This window comes from Elephas maximus, chromosome 3 (assembly GCF_024166365.1).
Source record: "Elephas maximus indicus isolate mEleMax1 chromosome 3, mEleMax1 primary haplotype, whole genome shotgun sequence".
Lineage (NCBI taxonomy): Eukaryota > Metazoa > Chordata > Mammalia > Proboscidea > Elephantidae > Elephas > Elephas maximus.
Window position 1 is genome coordinate 210,196,977 of NC_064821.1, and position 23,768 is coordinate 210,220,744.

The window sequence follows — 23,768 nt, forward strand, 5'->3', positions numbered from 1 at the left end:
TGTATATAGTCTCAAAAAAAAAAAAAAAAGACCAACTAGGAGGAAAGGCCTGGCAATGTATTTCTAAAAATTAGCCAATGAAAACCTTATGGATCAAAACAGAACACTGTCAGACTTGCTTGCTTTGGGTGCGTCATCAGGTGGGATCAACTGCTGGAAAAGATCGTCACGTTGGATGAAGTAGAGGACCAGCATAAACAGGGGAGATCTTCAGTTGAGAAGGATTGGCACAATCGTCTCTACAATGGACTGGAACATGCTGGTGATTGCAGGGATGATGCAAAACTGGGAAACATTTTGTTCTGTTGTACATAAGATCGCCATGAGTTGGAGTCAACCCAATGGTAGCTATTTATCTATCTATAATTCATTAACACCATCTAATGTTGCTGTTGTTGTTGTTAGGTGCCGTTGAGTCACTTCCGACTCATAGCGACCCTATGCACAACAGAACGAAACACTGCCCGGTCCTGCACCATCCTTACAATCATTGTTATGCTTGAGCCCATTGTTGCTGCAGCCACTGTGTCAATACACCTCGTTGAGAGTCTTCCTAATAGACCCTCTAATAGAGCTCACCATCTATACAGCTCAAAAATCTTGTTACACTTATTTTTTTTTTTTAGTGAGCGTCCACAAGTCCACCTTACATTTAGTTGGTGTGCTTCTTTTAAGCGTTCTTCTTCTCTTTTTACGGCAAGTATCTTTTGAAGAAACCAGATCATTTGTCTTAAAGAGCTCCCATGTTACAGCTTTGACTAATTGTGGTTTAATAGAAACCTTATTCTTTATAATTCCTGTAAACTGGTGGTTAGATATAGTGGCTTGGTTAAATTCAGCCTTTTTCCTCCCTTGGCAAAAATAATTCATGGGTGAGGATGTGTACTTACTGCCTTATATTTGGGGGGCTGAAATGTCTGGTTCAGGTTTTGCCAGCCTAATCCAACCACTGCAAAATCCTCTACCAATCTTTCTCCTAGTGGCTTAGCAGCCATTGATACGTGGTGCCTAGAAATACTGTGTGATTATGAATTGTAAAACATGGATATTCTATGTCTATTACACCTTTTGCATTTACTAGCTGGAACTCATCTATAAACAGCATTCCCTCACCAACTATTTGGTTATCTGAAATATAACTTCTACAAGAATGCAAGATAGAATACTGATTGCCTACATTTTTACAAACTTTTAGGACAATGCATTGGTATCCTAACAAACGCTGGAGATGACCAATCAAGGTGGTATTTTTACAAATTCTTACATATTTTTACATATTTGGTATATTTGAACCCACTGATGTAATTATTCTTTTTGATGTTTAAATTGTGCCATCTTTGGCCCAGTGGAACCCATTTTAAGTTGGCTCCTGTGGCTTCCTCACATCATCTCAGCAGTATCTCTTGCTTTCACCCAAAGTATTTTTGGCTCATCTTCTACGATTCCTGCCACAGACATAAAATTAGACTTTTTTCTTAGGAACCCTGATTCCTTTTGATGAGAAACGGTATCAGAGACACAATCTGTACTAACGTTGCAATTGCTATTGGGTTATTACTCTCAGGCCTTTTTTCATGGACAAAGCTAGGAAACACGTTTTTATAAAAAGAGAAAAAAATCCTAATCGCATTGATGTTTTCCATTCAAATTAAATATTATAGCTTTTACTTAAAATGAAATCCTATGGAGTAGTTCTACTCTGCACACATGGGATTGCCGTGACTTGGGGGCCAACTCCATGGCAACTGACAACGAGGACAGAAGCTTGGGGGAGGCGGGGAAAGATGTACACTGCGCCTACAACCCACCAACCTGCACACGTGTGCGTATCTGTTAACGATTCACATGACTGTTGTGTTGGGCAGGTTCAGCTACCCCGTCACTCGGGACTGAGCTCTTATGATGCGTCCCCCACGACTACCTGAGGTATTTTATATGACTTCTCTCCCTATCCTCATTTTTCAGAGAGAAAGCTGAAGTCCAAAGTCACCCAGTTCATACGCTGCAGACCGACCTTCTGAGCCAAGCTTGTCCTCTCAACCTTCCGACACCTGGGTGGAGGGAGGTGGAGAGGAAAGCATTCCACGTGGAGAGCACAGCCGGGCCTGGCGGTCAGGACTGCCGAAGGCTTCCAGGGTATAAAGGCTTGCTGGAGCAGAGATCTGGGCACAGTGGAGAGGTAAGTGGGGTCCAGGTTATCACACAGAATGTGAACTTTGCTGTAAGCAAGGCTGTTGGGGAGTGATACAACCAAATTTTGTATTTTTACAGGAGAGGACTGGAGGCCAACGACTAGAGGGGAGACCAGTCAGAATGCTGCCCTGGTCATCTGGGCAAGAGACGTGCTAGGGTAAGCGGGGAGGTGGTGGAGGGGATGGAGTGAGATGAAAAAGATCTGAGATATTTTTAAGAATTAGAACCTACAGGACATGACGACTGCTTTGATTTGAGAAGCAGGTTAGGAAGGCCGGCTCTGACATGGGGACTGATAGGACTAACTACAAGCCTAGATCTATCATCTTCTGGCTCTTTGACCTTGGGTGAGTCACTCGACTTCTCTGCACCTTGGTTTCATCAGCTGTAAAATGGCAACAAAAATAACACCTCCCTCATGGAACTGTTGTGAGGATTAAATTAGACAACGTATGTGAAGCATTTCACACAGTGCCCAGTATCTAGTCAACACTCAATAAATATTAGGCATTATTTTTATTACTGTTATCATTAAAGGAGAGGGCAAGAATGGCCCATGTTTCTGGCTTGGGCAAATGGGTCTACCCATGGCTCTATCTACTGAGACGAGGAACAGAGGCGGGAATGCAGGTTTGGGGAGGAAGGTAAGCTTGGTTTTTAGGCACGTTGAGTTTTCAGGTGTCTGGGAGACATTTTAGTGGACGCAAGTGAGTATAACAGGGGACAAACAAGAAGAGTGTTTGAAAGACAGAGGCTGCAGTGAAGGAACCTGGTGTCTAAGCTGGAGAGAGGAGGAAGTCACGACGTGAGGTGCTAGTAAATTAGAAGAAAACAGATGAGGAAACTCAGGCTCAGAGAGTTTAGGAAATTTTTGGAGTTTCAGGGAGGAATTTGAAGAGCAGAGATCTGACATGGCACGCACAGCGAGTGCAAGGCCAGGCTGTCGGTGCGGGCTGCAGAGTTAGGCACGTGCGCCGCGTTAGCAACAGAAAGGCCGGCTGGCCTCTGGCTGCAGGACAGCACTGCCCTGGAGAAACAGGATTTCTAGTCACTACACTAGAGAAAGTAAAAACAGATGAAATAAATTGTAATAACTTATTCTGTGCCCAATATAGTCAAAATATTATCAACATGTAATCAATAAATAATATATATTCTTTTATTCCTACTAAGTTCTTTTTTTTTTTTTTTAAGTCCTTTAAAATTCGGGGTGTATTTTACACTTAAACCAATTCCAACCAGCCATATTTCACAGCACAGCTACAGAATGTTAATACTTTCTCTGAAATATGGTATTCCACAGCAAACAACCATGATTCTCAGAAACAATCCTAGTTCCAAAGGTTCAGCCTCATTGCCCCGTAAGTCACTGCACTTGTCAGAAGCTGGGTCCTAACGTGGGTTTCAGGAAACACAGTCATTCTAAGGTAACTTCTCCTTGCTTACTGCATTCAGTGGCTTTATCAGTCTATTCATTTTGGTCCCTTTACAGTAGGACTTAAATTGTCTCTCTTCAGAAAACACAACTAACTACAAGTTCAGCAAAAGTTCTCGGCAGGCACCACCTTCTAAAAACTGCCCTGACTTCAAACCACACAACCCTATCACAATTTAAGTGATACATGCCCTTCCAAGTCACCAACATGCACACTAACTTGTTGGGGCTGAAGAAGACGGGTGGGTTTGTACCTTCCACAGTCTAACCTGGAAGCTGCCTCTGGGGGCCAAGCCCCACAGCCCAAATGACCTCCAGGTTCACATCACTGTTTATAGTCTCACAACATACTGAGGGCCCAACAGCTCACTTTTCACAAGACCCGATTTTATGCACTGGGTCCACCGGTCCCCACTGCCGGAGCGATTAAAGTCCCCCGTGGCCTCTCCTATCTGCCAGGCACAGCAAGAGACTGTGACAATTACTTCTTATCCCAACCAGCCACACTGGGCTTGGAAGGCTCCTTCTGGACAAGGTGATAAGATGGAGAGTTAGCAGTGAAAAACAGGCTCCACACCAACCTTGCAGACCAGAGCTGCAGGAAGACAGCTGCCAATTTGCAAGCAAAGCAGAAAAAGGGGCAAAGGGCAGGTTAGAGGGCACCAGTTCATTCTCGGGAGAGGAATGGAAATAATGTTAAAACTGTTCCAACACACATCTGCAAACATTTCAAATGGCAGGCCCTGTTTTTAAAAGTTTCTCATCCAAGTTAACATCAAAGTGTTCTGGCTGCACAGCTCAGGTGCGTACTGAGCAAGCTGCTGAAGACAGGTGAAAGTAATATTCTTGAAATACAAAGCTGAATTTTCTAGAAAGGGCTTTGTATTTGTTTCTCTAAAAATTAACGAATAAACATTGCAGTTCATTCTCTTCAACTCATCTTTCTGGGTATCTTGATGAAAAAATACACATGCACAGCCCCACTCACCCACCCACCACACACAACTGCTCTTTATCTCCAGCATTTCAGAGATGTGCCAACGTCTGAGGCTGCTCTCATGATGCTAACTGACAAATTGATAATGCCCACTTCCTCTTAATCCCACAGACGCCACCCTTCAGAATGGCTTCAATATATTACACGTAATGACTTCTGAGGAAACCACACGTCCTAATAAGCTTTTCATCAGGTCCCGTCCGTATAACATACAATATGGATTTATCATCTGATTAAAAAGTAAAAGTAAAAAACAAAAGTAATTAGTGTACCAACCCCAGTTTTATTTCCTCAAATTACATATTCACAACTTTTCAACAGGGCAGATGAAGATGGTTTCCAATCTTAAAATAAAAGGATGTGAAGTGCCCAGGACACAGTGTAAGCACGTGCTATTGTTGTCGTTAGGTGCCTCTGAGCTGGTTCCGACTCACAGCGGCCCTATGTACGACAGAGCCCGGGTCCTGCGCCATCCTCACCATCACCGTTATGCTCGAGCCCACTGCTGCAGCCCCTGTGCCAACTGTAAGCATGCGCAGGCACTACCAAATCCTGACACCTAAGAAACCTTTCTGACATCCAATATTTCAAAAACAAGACAAGACTGGGTGTCCTTACACTTACTCTGAGTTACACGGTGGGGTGCTGGGCACACCCTGTGTGCCTGGGTCTCTGAAAGCCTACTGGGCCTGCCTGTCCAGTCCCTTATTCCTCTCTCAAAGCACTCTGGCAGGACTCCTGCTTTGTGGCCCACCCCACAGAGAGCTGGGGACAGAAAGACCATCAGGCATAGCCCCATCTTAAGCAGCTCAGAGCCCTGTAAGAACACCAAGGCTCAGAATTTCCCTTTGTGAGAGAAAAGATTCTTATTTCTATCAGACTCTACACACGACCAACTGAATTATGAAATGATCCTCTTTAATACCTTACTGAGTCTAAGACTCCCCCTGAGCTTTAATATTCAAACCCAATCAGAAGGTAACTGCCCTCCAAAGCATGACCCTGTCCTAAATTACAAATCAGTCCTTTCTATAGCCATGGGTTCCTACCAAAGTATGTGGATTTCTTCATCAGTGTCACACCTGATAACTTCACAGACCCTCTTCCTGCGTTCTCCTCACAAGTTATTTCTACTCATATGATTATTTCCTTAATGCTTTCTGGCCACTAAGCTGGAAGCCCCCACAGGATGAGGGACCATACTTCTGGTTACCAATGTAACACCAGGGCACAGCACACCAAGGGCTCAGTAAATATTTACACAAAGAAGAGGACAACTTAGAGAAAGTTCAAAAACATTTAGATCTTACAAGGCCTTTGCATTTAAAGCAGTCCTCCAAATACTGCTACAAGTGAGGAGCGATAGAAAATTGTTTTATTCATTTGGATTTTGTTTCTAAAAGCAGAATAATTTTTATGTAAAAAAAAAAAAACACTTAATTCTGATTTCCTTAGGTCCTGCTCTACAGGTTCTCAAAGCGTCAGTAATGTATGGATCACTGACTCTGAGCAATACTGCTTGTTCTGAAAAGGCTCTATAAACTGTAGCTTTGCCGCTCAGGGAGGCAGGAACAGTCCAGGAGACCAGTCAGAAATTTTCATCATTTGCTTCACGCTGTAGCAGTACTGTGGGCTACTTGATAAACTTGCCTAAAAGAAATAATGTTTTCAAAAGCAGGATAAATACGTAATACAAGCATGTTTTATGTTAGAATTTTTTTTTTTAATCAGAAAAAAACCGCACTTTCTGCAAATGCTGCCAACGCCAGAACTGATGTTTTCACTAAGTTGGTGGTGGAGCAGATCCCAAGACTCTACCGAGATCCTGCTCCACTTGGATCCATCAACAAGTCAGGAAAACAAACAAACCAAATCGGAGAACGTCGCCAGCTAACCTGAAAGCCCTAACTTTTTGCATGCAGATCTCTGAAGTGAGCTCCCTGGTCAGCACTTGTCCTAGTGCCTCCTCAAAGTTTAAAAAGTGGTCTAGCCTAGTGAGAGGAGAAAGTGGTGACAGGTTCTCCCTGTCGTCTTTGCTCCCCCTTCAATGGCCCTCCAGGTGGCTCTGGAACAAGCAGCTCTTGTTCCAGCAGGTTGACAGAGGAGAGTAGGAAGGAAGGAGGAAGGAACGCTGAGAATGGGGGAAAAGCGTCAAGGGCAGAGATCTGGCCGGGCCCCTCTTAGACACACGGCGCGGTGCGCCCCTACCTGCCAGTCTCCAGCGCTCAGGATACGCCAACCCCAGGAGCTTCTTCGCCTCCGAGCGCCCGGCCACCGAGGGCTGCAGCCCTGAGTCGTCTCCGGGAGCTGCCACTGCTGCTGGAGCCGCCGACCCACGCCGCCAGGACTCGCCCCCGGCCCGGGAAGAGGCGGCCAGGCCGCTCGGGAGTCTCGTGCGCGCCCCGCATCTGCAGGCGCCAGAAAGCCGCGCGCGGAGCCCTAGTAGCCGCGCGATGCCTGCTGCACTCCCGGGGGCGCACGTTGGTCCCGGCACGGACACCGGCGGCCTGGGGACTCCGCGGCTGGAACTCAGGCCTCCGCCGGGCCAGGCACTTCCCCAGCAGCGCAGGCGTGCGGCTCCGAGACCCCCGCAGAGCCCCAGCCCCGCGCCCCAAGGCCTCGGCCGCCCCAGGCCCACCAGAGGCTGCCAGGGCCCGGGGGCACCGGCCGTAGCCGGAGCCCCAGCGGAGGCGGCCGGAAGGAGCCACAGCTGCCAAGAGGAGGCACAGCGCATGGCGCCGAGAGCTGGACCTCCTCCCCGACCTCTGCGCCTCCACCCCGGCGCCGGGCGCCGGCGGAGCCCCGAGGCTCCTCCCCCGGCCTTAGCCCGGCGCGCCCACAGCGAGGCCCCCCTCCGCAGGCAGGCGGCGACGCGGCCGGGATCCGGGCCCCGAGCGGCTGGGCGTGCGCGCCGCGCCTCTGGCCCTGCCTGCCGCGGCCGGCGCTGGTCCCCGCCGATAACGCTCCCGCCGCCCCGCCTTCCGCGCTGTCACCTCCTGTCGGGGGCCGGGCGCGATCCGCACGTGGCTCCCTGGCACCGCGCTCCGGCACGCGCCCGGAGCCGCCGGGAGCGTACGGGCCCGCGCTCCATGCCACTCCATCGCCGCGCGCGACCCTCGGGCGTTGACCAGACCACACACCCTACACCCTGAGAAGCGTGCGTCCACAGCGCCCCCTGCAGTTCCTGCACCGGCGCGCCGCCCAGGCAGAAAAAGGAGACGGGGCGCCACTCCCGCGCCACCAAGGAGACCAGGCCCGGGGCTTGCAGGAGGAACCGGCAACGCCGCCGCTGCAGCTCACTACAGCTGCAGGAAGGTTTCCACGCTCTCCGTCGCCTACTGCACCAACTGGGGGCGCCCACGAGCCCTTCCTGACGCCGGAGAACTCCGTGAAGCGAGCAGGCGCGACCAGACGATGCCCGGCACAAGGATGGGGCGAAAAGCCGACGAGCTCGGAGAGCGCGGGAGCGGAGCCTCGGTCGGCACGGCCTGGGTCCCCGCCTGCAGTCCCCTGGCCCAGCGCCGCGCCCAAGGCTGCAGTGCAGAGACGGCCGCCGGGAGGGAAATCGCGGCGGCCCATGCAGTTCTGTTCTGAAAGGCTTTGTGGAGGAGTGGTTGGCGAGTATTACAACGTGGACAACTTGAGAAAGGAGCAGGGATCATTTCATAACCTAAGTACGTAAAAGTGCAATAGCAGAAATGGGCAAGGCACCCCAGCTGCTCAGACTAGTGGAGAAGAGCATTCAGAAGGAAATGTTTGTGTCTGTGTGTGTGTGTGTGTGTGTGAGAGAGAGAGAAAAAACATACACAGTCACGACCATTTCGACAATTTCTGCATGTACAGCTCATTGACATTGATCTCATTCTTCAAGCCGTGCAAACGTTCTCACCATTGATTTAGACTCACTGCCCCCTAAGCTTCTCATCTAATCTCACAGACAAGTGCTTTAATACACTGGCAAGGAGAGCCAGAGAAGAGGGTTTTAAATAAATCCACCAGATCACAAGGGACACAAGGAGACTTTACACAGTGGGGGTGTCTCTGTGCTGTGTTTCAGGGACAGAGAGGGAACCCGCTTGGTTCTTACATAAGGGTTGTTGTTGTAGTTGCTAGGTGCCGTCGAGTCGGTTCCGACTCATAGCGACCCTATGCACAACAGAACGAAACTGCCGGGCAGCTCTTCCCAGTCCTCTTTGGAGTGCCTTCCAACCTGGGGGACTCACCTTCCAGCACTATATCAGACAATGTTCCGCTGCTATTCATAAGGTTTTCACTGGCAAATGCTTTTTAGAAGTAGACTGCAGGGTCCTTCTCCCTAGTCTGTCTTAGTCTAGAAGCTCAGCTGAAACCTGTCCTCCATGGGTGACCCTGCTGGTATCTGAATACCGGTGGCATAGCTTCCAGCATCACAGCAACACACAAGCCCCCACAGTACAACAAACCGACAGACACGTGGGGGAAGGGTTGTTGTTAGGTGCTGCTAAATGGATTCCTAGTCATTAGAGGCCTTAAGTGACAAAGTAGAACTGCTCCATAAGGGGGGGAGGGGAAGGTGTGTGTGCAGCCACACCAGGTGGTGATGCCATAGGGGGTCACACAAAAATGATCGTCTATAAAATTTTTGTGCAGTGTTTCAGTGTAAATTTATTATTGTTTATAAAAATATTCCTGTAGTTAAAACAACAAAAACATTTTTTGCAAGCCTAGCTTATATGTATCAATATTCCTACAGGGCTAAAACTCTAGGCTAATTTACTTTTTGAACCTTCTCATGCACTCTGGTCAGTTGTTGTTAGGTGCCCTGGAGTTGATTATGACTCATAGCAACACTGTGCACAACAGAACGAAACACTGCCTGGTCCTGTGGCATCCTCACAATTGTTGCTATGCTTGTACCCATTGTTGCAGCACTATGTCAATCCATCTCATTGGGGATCTTCCTCTTTTTCCCTGACCCTATACTTTACCAAGTATGATGTCCTTTTCCAGTGACTGATCCCTTCTGATGACATGTCCAAGTATGAGATACGTAGTCTCACCATCCTTGCTTCTAAGGAGCATTCTGGTTGTACTTCTTCCAAGACAGATTTGTTCATTCTTTTGGCGGTCCATGGTTGTCTTAGTCATCTACTGCTGCTGTAACAAAAAAACCACAAGTAGATGGCTTTAACAAAGGGAAATTTATTTCTTCACAATCAAGTAGGCTAAAAGTCCAAATTCTGGGCTTTAGCTCCAGGGGAAGGCTTTCTCTCTCTGTTGGCTTTCTCATCAATCTTCCCCCAGACTAAGAGCTTCTCTGCCCAGGGACCCCAGGTCGAAAGGACATGCTCTGCCCCCGGCACTGCTTTCTTGGTGGTATGAGGTCCCCCACTGTCTGCTTGTTTACCTTTCTTTTTATCTCTTGTAAGATAAAAGGTGGTGAAGGCCACACCCAAGAGAAACTCCTTTTACATTGGATCGGGGATGTGACCTTAGTAAAGGTGTTACAATCCCTCTCTAATCGTCTTTAACATAAAATTACAATCACAAAATGGAGGACAACCACACAATACTGGGAATCATGGGTCAGCCAAAATGATATACACACATTTAGGGGACATAATTCAATCCATGACAATGGTATAGTCAATATTCTTCGCAAACACCACAATTCAAAGACGTAAATTCTTCTTCAGCCTTCCTTATTCATTGTCCAGTTTATGCATGCATACGAGGTGATTGAAAGCACCATGGCTTGGGTCAGGTGCACCTTAGTCCTCAAGGTGACTGTCTTAGACTGGGCTCTCTAGAGAAGCAAAACCAGTCAAGCATATGAATATATACAGAGAGAGATTTACATCAAGGAAACGGCTCATGTGATTGCAGAGGCTGGAATATCCCAAGTCCGTGTATCAGGATAAAGGCTTCTCTCGATTCACGTAGCTGCAGGGGCTGGTGAACCCAAGATGGGCAGGTCGCAGAGAGCAGGCTCTTACTCACAGGCTGTGAAGATCTACAAATCCCAAGATTGGCAGGCAAGTCCACAAGTCTTCTCTTGATTCACATAGCTGCAGGGGCTCGTGAGCTCAAGATCGGCAGGTTTGAGGGCAGGGCTCCCACTCACAGGCTGTGAAGATCAACAAATTCCAAGATTGGCAGATAAGCTGATAGCTGAAGTCCCAAGAACAGGAGGCAGCCACAGGATCCAGAACTAGCAAAAAGCCAGAATGTCTGCTTACATTCAGATGCAGGACACACCCCCAAGGAAACTCCCCTTCAACTGATTGGCTACTCAGATTTCATCATGGGAGTGATCACATATAAACACCAAGAATCATGGCCCAGTCAAGCAGACACATAATCTTAACCATCACAGTGACACCTTTGCTTTTCAACACTTAAAGAGGTCTTTTGTACTGATTTGCCCAAGGCAAAGTGTCTTTTGATTTCTTGACTGCTGCTTCCGTGGGTGCCGATTGTGGATCCAAGTAAAATGAAATCCTTGACAACCTCAATCTTTTCTCGGTTTATTATGATGCTGCTTAGAGGTCCAGTTGTGAGGATTTTTGTTTTCTTTATGTTGAGGTGTAGTCCATACTGAAGGCTCTGGTCTTTGATCTTCATCAGTAAGTGCTTCAAGTCCTCTTCACTTTCAGCAAGCAAGGTTGTGTCATCTGCATAATGCAGGTTGTTAATGAGGCTTCCTCCAACCCTGACGCCCCGTTCTTCTTCATACAGTCCAGATTCTCAGATTTGCTGAGCATACAGATTGAATAGGTATGGTGAAAGGATACAACCCTGACACACACCTTTCCTGACTTTAAACCTTGCACCATCCCCTTGTCCTGTTCAATGGACTGCCTCTTGATCCATATACAGATTCCTCATGAGCACAATTAAGTGTTCCGGAATTCCCATTCTCTGCAATGTAATCCATAATTTGTTATGGTCCACATAGTTGAATGCCTTAGCATACTCAATAAAACATGAGTAAACATCTTTCTGGTATTCTCTGCTTTCAGCCAGGATCCATCTGGCATCAGCCATGATATCCCTGGTTCCACTTCCACTTCTAAATCCATCTTGAATTTCTTGCAGTTCCTTGTCAATATACTGCTGCAGCACTTTTGAATGATCTTCAGCAAAATTTTGCTTGCATGTGATATTAGTGATATTGATCAATAATTTCCACATTCGGTTGGATCACCTTTCTTGGGAATAGGCATAAATATGGATCTCTTCCAGTCAGTTGGCCAGGAAGCTGTCTTCCAAATTTCTTGGCATAGAGGAGTGAGCACTTCCAGGGCTGCATCCGATTTTCGAAACATCTCAGTTGGTATTCCATCAATTCTCTGAGCCTTTTATTTCACCAATGCCTTCAGTGCAGCTTGGACTTCTTCCTTCAGCACCATTGATTCCTGACCATACGTTACCTCCTAAAACCATTGAAGGTTAACCAATTATTTTTGGTATAGTGACTCTGAGTATTCCTTCCATCTTCCTTTTTATTTATTTATTTGGCTTTAAGTGAAAGTTTACAGATCAAGTCAGCCTCTCATACAAAAAGCCATACACAGAGGCGGGGCCAAGATGGCGGACTAGGTAGACGCTACCTCGGATCCCTCTTGCAACAAAGACTTGGAAAAACAAGTGAATCGATCACATACATAACAATCTACGAACCCTGAACAACAAACACAGATTTAGAGACGGAGAATGAACAAATACGGGGAAGCAGCGACTGTTTTCGGAGCCTGGAGCCAGCGTCCCAGTCAGTGATGGCTCGGAGACAGCAGTCCATATCAAACCACATAAAGAAGCAGACCATGACAGCTTCTACAACCCCCCAAACAAAAGAATCAAAATCTTTCCCAAATGAAGATACAATCCTGGAATTATCAGATACAGAATATAAAAAACTAATTTACAGAATGCTTCAAGACATCAGAAACGAAATAAGGCAAACTGCAGAAAAAGCCAAGGAACACACTGATAAAACAGTTGAAGAACTCAAAAAGATTATTCAAGAACATAGTGGAAAAATTAATAAGTTGCAAGAATCCATAGAGAGACAGCATGTAGAAATCCAAAAGATTAACAATAAAATTACAGAATTAGACAACGCAATAGCAAGTCAGAGGAGCAGACTTGAGCAGTTAGAATGCAGACTGGGAAATCTGGAGGACCAGGGAATGAACACCAACATAGCTGAAAAAAAATCAGATAAAAGAATTTAAAAAAATGAAGAAACCCTAAGGATCATGTAGGACTCTATCAAGAAGGATAACTTGCGTGTGATTGGAGTCCCAGAACAGGGAGGGAGGACAGAAAACACAGAGAAAATAGTTGAAGAACTGCTGACAGAAAACTTCCCTGACATCATGAAAGACGAAAGGATAGCTATCCAAGATGCTCATCGAACCCCATTTAAGATTGATCCAAAAAGAAAAACACCAAGACATATTATCATCAAACTTGCCAAAACCAAAGATAAGGAGAAAATTTTAAAAGCAGCCAGGGATAAAAGAAAGGTCTCCTTCAAGGGAGAATCAATAAGAATAAGTTCAGACTACTCAGCAGAAACCATGCAGGCAAGAAGGGAATGGGATGACATATACAGAGCACTGAAGGAGAAAAACTGCCAGCCAAAAATCATATATCCAGCAAAACTCTCTCTGAAATATGAAGGCGAAATTAAGATATTTACAGATAAACACAAGCTTAAAGAATTTGCAAAAACCAAACCAAAGCTACAGGAAAAACTAAAGGATATTGTTTGGTCAGAAAACCAATAATATCAGATACCAGCACAACACAAGGTCACAAAACAGAACATCCTGATATCAACTCAAATAGGGAAATCACAAAAACAAATTAAGATTAATTAAAAAAAAATGCTCATAACAGGGAATCATTGAAGTCAATATGTAAAAGATCACAATAATCAAAAAAAGAGGGACTAAATACAGGAGGCATAGAACTGCCAGATGGAGAGTGATACAAGGCGATATAGGACAATACAAGTTAGGTTTTTACTTAGAAAAATAGGGGTAAATATTAATGTAACCACAAAGAGGTATAACAACTCCATAACTCAAGATAAAAGCCAAGAAAAACGTAACGACTCAACAAACATAAAGTCAAACACTACGAAAATGAGGATCTCACAATTTACTAAGAAAAACGTCCCAGCACAAAAAAGTAAGTGGAAAAATGAAATTGTCAACAACACACATAAAAAGGCATCAAAATGACAACACTAAACACTTATTTATCTACAATTATGCTGAATGTAAATGGACTAAATGCACCAATAAAGAGACAGAGAGTCTTGGACTGGATAAAGAAACACGATCCGTCTATATGCTGCCTACAAGAGACACACCTTAGACTTAGAGACACAAACTAAAACTCAAAGGATGGAAAAAAATATATCAAGCAAACAATAAGCAAAAAAGAAGAGGAGTAGCAATATTAATTTCTGACAAAATAGACTTTAGACTTAAATCCACCACAAAGGATAAAGAAGGACACTACATAATGATAAAAGGGACAATTGATCAGGAAGACATAACCATATTAAATATTTACGCATCCAAAGACAGGGCTGCAAGATACATAAATCAAATTTTAACAGAACTGAAAAGTGCGATAGACACCTCCACAATTATAGTAGGAGACTTCAACACACCACTTTCGGAGAAGGACAGGACATCCAGTAAGAAGCTCAATAGAGACACGGAAGACCTAATTACAACAATCAACTAACTTGACCTCATTAACTTATACAGAACTCTGCACCCAACTGATGCAAAGTATACTTTTTTTTCTAGCGCACATGGAACATTCTCTAGAATAGACCACATATTAGGTCATAAAACAAACCTTTGCAGAATCCAAAACATCGAAATATTACAAAGCATCTTTTCAGACCACAAGGCAATAAAACTAGAAATCAATAACAGAAAAACTAGGGAAAAGAAATCAAATACTTGGAAAATGAACAATACCCTCCTGAAAAAAGACTGGGTTATAGAACACATCAAGGAGGGAATAAGGAAATTCATAAAATGCAACGAGAATGAAAATACTTCCTGTCAAAACCTCTGGGACACAGCAAAAGCAGTGCTCAGAGGCCAATTTATATCGATAAATGCACACATACAAAAAGAAGAAAGAGCCAAAATCAGAGAACTGTCCCTACAACTTGAACAAATAGAAAGTGAGCAACAAAAGAATCCATCAGGCACCAGAAGAAAACAAATAATAAAAATTAGAGCTGAACTAAATGAATTAGAGAACAGAAAAACAACTGAAAGAATTAACAAAGCCAAAAGCTGGTTCTTTGAAAAAATTAACAAAATTGATAAACCATTGGCTAGACTGACTAAAGAATAACAGGAAAGGAAACAAATAATCCGAATAAGAAACGAGAAGGACCACATCACAACAGACCCAACTGAAATTAAAAGAATCATATCAGATTATTACGAAAAATTGTACTCTAACAAATTTGCAAACCTAGAAGAAATGGATGAATTCCTGGAAAAACACTCCCTACCTAAACTAACACATTCAGAAGTAGAACAACTAAATAGACCCATAACAAAAAAAGAGATTGAAACAGTAATCAAAAAACTCCCAACAAAAAAAAAGCCCTGGCCCGGACGGCTTCACTGCAGAGTTCTACCAAACTTTCAGAGAAGAGTTAACACCACTACTACTAAAGGTATTCCAAAGCATAGAAAATGACGGAATACTACCCAACTCATTCTATGAAGCCATCATCTCCCTGATACCAAAACCAGGTAAAGACATTACAAAAAAAGAAAATTTTAGACCTATATCCCTCATGAACATAGATGCAAAAATCCTCAACAAAATTCTAGCCAATAGAATTCAACAACATATCAAAAAAATAATTCACCACGATCAAGTGGGATTTATACTAGGTATGCAAGGCTGGTTTAATATCAGAAAAACCATTAATATAATCCACCACATAAATAAAACAAAACACAAAAACCACATGATCTTATCAATTGATGCAGAAAAGGCATTTGACAAAGTCCAACACCCTTTTATGATAAAAACTCTCACCAAAGTAAGAATTGAAGGAAAATTCCTCAACATAATAAAGGGCATTTTTTTTTTTTATGCAAAGCCAACAGCCAACATCATTCTAAATGGAGAGAACCTGAAAGCATTTCCCTTGAGAACGGGAACTAGACAAGGATGTCCTTTATCACCGCTCTTATTCAACATTGTGCTAGAAGTCCTAGCCAGGGCAATTAGGCTAGACAAAGAAGTAAAGGGCATCCGGATTGGCAAGGAGGAAGTAAAATTATCTCTATTTGCAGATGACATGATCTTATACAGAGAAAACCCTAAGGTATCCTCCAGAAAACTACTGAAACTAATAGAAGAGTTTGGCAGAGTCTCAGGTTATAAGATAAACATACAAAAATCACTTGGATTCCTCTACATCAACAAAAAGAACATCGAAGAGGAAATAACCAAATCAATACCATTCACAGTAGCCCCCAGGAAGATAAAATACCTAGGAATAAATCTTACCAAGGATGTAAAAGACCTATACAAAGAAAACTACAAAGCTCTACTACAAGAAATTCAAAAGGACATACTTAAGTGGAAAAACATACCTTGCTCATGGATGGGAAGACTTAACATAGTAAAAATGTCTGTTCTACCAAAAGCCATCTATACATACAATGCACTCCTGATCCAAATTCCAATGTCATTTTTTAAGGTGATAGAGAAACAAATCACCAACTTCATATGGAAGGGTAAGAAGCCTCAGATAAGCAAAACATTACTGAAAAAGGAGAAAAAAGTGGGAGGCCTCACTCTACCTGATTTCAGAACCTGTTATACAGCCACAGTAGTCAAAACAGCCTGGTATTGGTACAACAACAGGCACATAGACCAGTGGAACAGAATTGAGAACCCAGATATAAATCCATTCACATATGAGCAGCTGATATTTGACAAAGGCCCAGTGTCAGTTAATTGGGGAAAAGATAGTCTTTTTAACAAATGGTGCTGGCATAACTGGATATCTATTTGCAAAACAATGAAACAGGACCCATACCTCACACCAAACACAAAAACTAACTCCAAGTGGATCAAAGACCTAAACATAAAGACTAAAACGATAAAGATCATGGAAGAAAAAATAGGGAAAACCCTAGGAGCCCTAATACAAGGCATAAACAGAATACAAAACATTACCAAAAATGACGAAGAGAAACCAGATAACTGGGAGCTCCTAAAAATCAAACACCTATGCTCATCTAAAGACTTCACCAAAAGAGTAAAAAGACCACCTACAGACTGGGAAAAAATTTTCAGCTATGACATCTCCGACCAGCACCTGATCTCTAAAATCTATGATTCTGTCAAAACTCAACCACAAAAAGACAAACAACCCAATCAAGAAGTGGGCAAAGGATACGAACACACACTTCACTAAAAAAGATATTGAGGCAGCCAACAGATACATGAGAAAATGCTCTCGATCATTAGGCATTAGAGAAATGCAAATTAAAACTAGGATGAGATTCCATCTCACTCCAAAAAGGCTGGCATTCATCTAAAAAACAGAAAATAATACATGTTGGAGAGGCTGCGGAGAGATTGGAACTCTTATACACTGCTGGTGGGAATGTAAAATGGTACAACCACTTTGGAAATCTATCTGGCGTTATCTTAAACAGTTAGAAATAGAACTACCGTACAGCCCAGAAATCCCAGTCCTAGGAATATACCCCAGAGAAATAAGAGCCTTCACACAAACAGATATATGCACACCCGTGTTTATTGCAGCTCTGTTTACAATAGCAAAAAGCTGGAAGCAACCAAGGTGTCCATCAACTGATGAATGGCTAAATAAATTGTGGTATATTCACACAATGGAATACTACCCATCGATAAAGAACAGTGACGAATCTGTGAAACATTTCATAACATGGAGGAACCGGGAAGGCATTATGCTGAGCGAAATTAGTCAGAGGCAAAAGGACAAATATTGTATAAGACCACTATTATAAGATCTTGAGAAATAGTATAAACTGAGAAGAACACATACTTTTGTGGTTACGAGGAGGGGAGGGAGGGAGGGAGGGAGAAGGTTTTTTACTGAAGAATTAGTAGGTAAGAACTGCTTTAGGTGAAGGGAAGGACAACACTCAATACATAGAAGGTCAGCTCAACTGGACTGGACCAAAAGCAAAGAAGTTTCCGGGATAAAATGAATGCTTCAAAGGTCAGCGGAGCAAGGGCGGGGGTTTGGGGACCATGGTTTAAGGGGACTTCTAAGTCAATTGGCAAAATAATTCTATTATGAAGACATTCTGCATCCCACTTTGAAATGTGGCGTCTGGGGTCTTAAATGCTAACAAGCGGCCATCTAAGATGCATCAATTGGTCTCAACCCACCTGGAGCAAAGGAGAATGAAGAACACCAAGGTCACACGACAACTAAGAGCCCAAGAGACAGAAAGGGCCACATGAACCAGAGACCTACATCATCCTGAGACCAGAAGAACTAGTTGGTGCCCAGCCACAATCGATGACCGCCCTGACAGGGAGCACAACAGAGAACCCCTGAGGGAGCAGGAGATCAGTGGGATGCAGAACCCAAATTCTCATAAAAAGACCATACTTAATGGTCTGACTGAGACTGGAGGAATCCCGGCGGTCATGGTCCCCAAACCTTCTGTTGGCACAGGACAGGAACCATCCCCGAAGACAACTCATCAGACATGAAAGGGACTGGACAGTGGGTAGGAGAGAGATGCTGATGAAGAGTGAGCTAATTATATCAGGTGGACACTTGAGACTGTGCTGGCATCTCCTGTCTGGAGGGGGGATGGGAGGATAGAGAGAGTTGGAAGCTGGCAAAATTGTCACGAAAGGAGAGACTGGAAGGGCTGACTCATTAGGGGGAGAGCAAGTGGGAGTATGGAATAAGGTGCATATAAACTTATATGTGACAGTCTGACTTGATTTGTAAACGTTCACTTGAAGCTCAATAAAAGTTAATTAAAAAAAAAAGCCATACACACCCCACCATGCACTCCCAGCTGCTCTCCCCTTAATGAGACAGCACATTCCTCCTCTCCACCCTGTATTCCCCGTGCCCGTTCATCCAGCTCCTGTCATCCTCTTCCTTCTCATTTCGCCACCAGATAGGAGTTGCCCACATAGTCTCGCGTCTACTTGAGCCGCAGAGTTCACTCTTCACCAGCATCATTGTCTGTCTTATAGACAGTGGGCTCAAATATAACAACTATCTTGAGGATGTTGCAGCACCTGGCAGTGTTCCATTCCTGTCTGTAGAGTTGGTTTTGGAAATGGTTCCAAATTTGGGCTATCAAAGGGTCCAGGGACCATGACCATCAAGGTCCCTCCAGTCTCAGTCAGACCATTAAACCTGGTCTTTTTATGAGGATTTAAGATCTGCATCCCACTGTTCTCCTGCGCCATCAGGGATTCTCTGTTTTGTTCCCTGTCAGGGCAGTGATCAGTGGTAGCTGGGCACCATCTAGTTCTTCGGGTCTCAGGCTGATGGAGCCTCTGGTTTATGTGGCCCTTTCTGTCTCTTGGGCTCATATTTACCTTGTGTCACATAAATAAAACAAAAGACAAGAACTACATGATCTTATCAATTGATGCAGAAAAGGCATTTGACAAAGTCTGACACCAATTCATGATAAAAACTCTCAGCAAAATAGGAATAGAAGGAAAAGTCCTCAGCATTATAAAGGGTATTTATACAAAGCCAACAGCCAACGTTATCTTAAATGGGGAGATTTTGAAAGCATTCCACCTTGAGAAAGGGAACCAGACAAGGATGCCGTTTATCGCCACTCTTATTCAATGTTGTGCTGGAGGTCCTAGCCAAGGCGGGTCTGGGGACCATGGCTCCAGGGGACAATTCAGGTCAACTGGCATAACAAAGTTTATTAAGAAAATGTTCTGCATCCCAGTTTGGTGAGTGGTGTCTGGGATCTTAAAAGCTAGTGAGCGGCCATCTAAGAAGCATCAATTAGTCTCAACCCACCTGGGGCAAAGGAGAATGAAGAACACCAAAGACACAAGGAAAATATTAGTCCAAGAGACAGAAAGGGCCACATGAACCAGAGGCTCCATCAGCCTGAGACCAGAAGAACTACATGGTGGCTGGCTACAGGGAACACAACAGAATCCCTGATGGAGGAGGAGAAAAATGGGGTGCAGATCTCAAATTCTAGTAAAAAACCCAGACTTAATGGTTTGACTGAGATTAGAGGAATCCCAGAAGACATGGCCCACAGACTCTGTTAACGCACACCTAAAACCATTCCTGATGCCAACTCTTCAGACTAAGATTAGACTGGACTCTAAGACATAAAATGATACTTGTGAAAAATGTGCTTCTTAGTTCAAGTAGATACATGAGACTATATGGGCAGCTCCTGTTTGGAGGCGAGATGAGAAGTCAGAAAGGGACAGGAGCTAATTGAATGGACATGGGAAATCCAGGGTGGAAAGTAGTGTGCTGACATAGGGAGAGCAAGTAAGGTCACATAAGAACGTGTGCATAAATTTTTGTATCAGAAGCTAACTTGAGCTGTAAACTTTCACTTAAAGCACAAAAAAAAGGAGAAAGACCCTCAACAAGATGGATTGACACAGTGGCTGTGACAACGGGCTCAAACATAACAACTATCTTGAGGATGTTGCAGCACCGGGCAGTGTTCCATTTTGTGGTACATGGGGTCACTATGAGTCGAAAGCCATTCCATAGTACCTAACAACAGCAAAGTTTACCCCAGGGGAGAATGCCTCACATGCCTCACCCTATCCTGGCTGGTAGTAAGGAGCACAAAATATTTGAGGCAAAGACAATAGAAAGATAGTGCGAGGTTAAACATGCCTTAAATGCCTGTGTGAAGTGAACAGGAAGCATGTCATCCCCTAAACTCCAACCTCTTAGACCCAGGAAGGTATTGAGGCTCCCAAGTTGACTTAAGGTAGCCTCTTACTGGTGTCTAAATTCTGAACATCTAGAATTCAGGGTGTAATTTGAAGTCAGCTCCATGGATTTATGAGTAAGTATGAGTAGGTATGTTCCCTTTAGAGCCCTGGTGGCACAGTGGTTAAGAGCTCGGCTGCTAACCAAAAAGGTCAGCAGCTTGGATCCACCAGCCGACCCTTGGAAGCCCTATGGGGCGGATCTACTTTGTCCTATATGGTCGCTATGAGTTGGAATTGACTCGACGGCAATGGGTGTATTTTGTATGTTCCCTTTGCGGAAGGTTTTATTAGGCGACTTCAGAAAAGAAGCGGGATCGTAGCTCATACCCTGACATCATACATACATCCTACCAGCTCCTCTGTGAGCCCAGCTGAAGCAATGTCAAGGAAAGACATCCACCCACTTGGAGAGAAAGTGACAATCTCCCCTCAAATCTAACCTTCCTCTTTCTTTTTCCTACTTTCCAGAAAATCTTGCTGTTGCAAGGACCAGAGAAAGGTGGACTGGCCTTCACTTCCTGCCTTCCCCACCATGACTTCCATCAGACTTTTTCAACCAGTGCACTCTGGAACCCGGAGTCTCCAGAAAATTAATTCTAGTGTAGAAGGGTCATAAAAACACATATATACACACACACACACCCTCTCTATGTTGTTTACATTTTTAAAATTCAGTCAGGGAAATAATATGAACAATAATTATCGCCAACAAAAATGTCATGCTGAAAAAAAGATCCCACTCAGCTAACCACATGCAAGACAAGAATTACCTACTAGCATAATGTGGTGAAATGAGTTCCTTTATGTGGCCTTTTGCCTTGGTTCATTGGAAAAACAGTTTGAGAGATTTTTCTCCTAAGTCCTAAGGAGATACTTTGCCCTAGTTTTCTACACCGGAGGGTTTGTTACTTCCTGGGTAAGCTGTAAACAACTCCCGTTTTGATACTTTTTGTCTGGTCCTGGGCTGCCTCCTGCCCTTTGGTTGATATGTACCTTACAGGGATTAGTCAGTTAACTATGCAAATGAAGTGTCTGTAGCCTACTATGCAAACGAAGCATCTGTGGCTTACTGAGAGGGGATTGGTCAGTTTGTGGTCCTCACTGGAGGGCCATGCCTTGAAATTGACAGGATATATATATTTGCAACCAGCCCCACAGAGGTTTTTCAGACAGAAAGCAGAAGGAAAAGAGAAGAGAGAAAAAGCAGAGAGACAGAGGAGGCAAGGAACCTCCTAAAAGAGTTGTAGCACTGGCCAAGGGCTGTAACACTGAAGATGGCAATAGGCCTGGAAGGGGCCCAGTGGCAGAGCCAGTGATGACAGGCTTGGAAGGAGCCCAGCGGCAGAATCCATGATGACAGATAGCAGGGCCAAGAGGAACCTGTCCTCAAGGGGCTGTGAGTAGGCCTGCACAGCTAAAAGGGGCTTAGAGAGCTGTGCTCCACTGAAGAAGGGAGGATCTACCTACATGCTTCCTGATCCCGATTATGAGTTGTAGCCTGTTGGTCCTGAGCCTTGATAAACTGCTTCCGTAATAAACTACTTAAACTGTAAGTATGGTATATGAGTTCTGTGTGGCCATTGCAATGGATTATCAAACCCAGAAGAGAAGGAGAGAGTGACATGGGAGGGACAGCTGGTGTCAGAATTGGTAAGAAGATTGGAGAGAGGAGGTATGTCTGACCTCTACCTTGTAGGGATCAGCCTTGGGCTGATCCTGGTCATTATACCCCCTGAAGTTAGACAGGTTCTGATGCTACCATTCCTACTTGCATTTAACGCATACAATCTAAATCAAAAGTTCAAGGCTCTTAAAAAAAAAAAGAATATTATGGGCAATAAATATTATCAGAAGGATCACTTGGATTTATATGGCCGTTACACACACACACACACACACACACACACACACACACACACACGATGAATCCAATTGATGGATAAACTCTTGAATGAAAATCAATACACGAGTGTGTATGTACATATATATATATATTCTGATTCTCATACATATAGGAGAGTTATTGTTTTACACTATTGTGACTTTCTTATCTCATTTGAAAATAAGGATAACTTCTCACAGCTTCTTTGGAGATTAAGATAATATTTCTTGGACTCCAAGAAGGGCAAGAAATCTCTAAGGTATGTTTGGGAAAGAAAGAAGCAAGCTGCTCAGATGTGAGGTGGATTAATAGTACAAGGTAAAAAACTGTGCATTAATGCCAAGGGAACAGATGAAAAACAAATCCTGCCCACAAGAATGAAAGAAAGTGCTCTTGGTGGATGTGTAACTACATCAAGAGGTAAATTCTACCCCCGGTGAATAGACTCTTAATAGGTTTAGTGGCCAACAGGTGTTGAATTCAAAAAGGACTTCTTTTGATTGAAACTTGAGGGCAGTGGGATTACTTCAAGAGCAATTCCACTTCCTGGTTATTGTCCCTCTCAAAGGACTGGCAAGGGAGTAGATTTAGACAGCAGGAGCTGGAGTACATGGAGTGACACAGCACAAGAAGCACAACAAACTCTCCCTGGCCTGTGGCCTGTGATCTGATGGGGAGTAATTTGACCCCACTTAGTACATTTCTTCCTCTTAGCCCAAGCTTGCAGTCCATCTTGTCCAGGCAGGGGGGCAGGGCAATGGCGGAAGTTGGAGCATACTGCTCAGAGGGACTGGGTGTCCACTGGGGCAGAGATGCTTGTCACTTTGTCTTAGGCTGGGTTCTCTATAAAAACAAAACAAGTAAAGCACAAAAAAATATATATGTGTATATATATAGAGAAATTTATATCCAGAAAATGGCTCACGTGATTGTAGAGGCTGGCAAGTCCCAAGTCCATGAGTCAGGCATCAGGCTTCAGGCTGGAGGCTTCTCCTGACTCACATAGCTGCAGAGGCTGATGATCCCAAGATCTACAGGTCAGACAGCAGCTGCTTGCTCACAGCTCCAAAGGCTGACGAATCCATGATCAGCAGGTAAGAAGGCAGGCTGCTGGCCCAAGTCCCAAGAACTGGGGGTGAGATGCTTACAAGCTGAATGTAGGATCCAGAGCACAGCAAAAACCAGCAAGCTTTGACAGAAAGTTCAAACATATTGGATGTAGGCCACATCCCCCAGGAAAC

At 44.3% G+C, this 23,768-nt stretch overlaps 1 protein-coding gene across 1 annotated transcript in view; it reads right to left on the reverse strand.

The window, feature by feature from the left end:
- Positions 1-7,502, reverse strand: part of ABCB10 (ATP binding cassette subfamily B member 10) — a 51,362-nt gene extending 43,860 nt beyond the window's left edge. The window contains exon 1 of the mRNA XM_049881188.1: positions 6,834-7,502. Coding sequence (XP_049737145.1) covers positions 6,834-7,359 — 526 coding nt within the window. The 5' untranslated portion in view covers positions 7,360-7,502. The remainder of the gene's footprint in view (positions 1-6,833) is intronic.
- Positions 7,503-23,768: the final 16,266 nt, after the last annotated feature.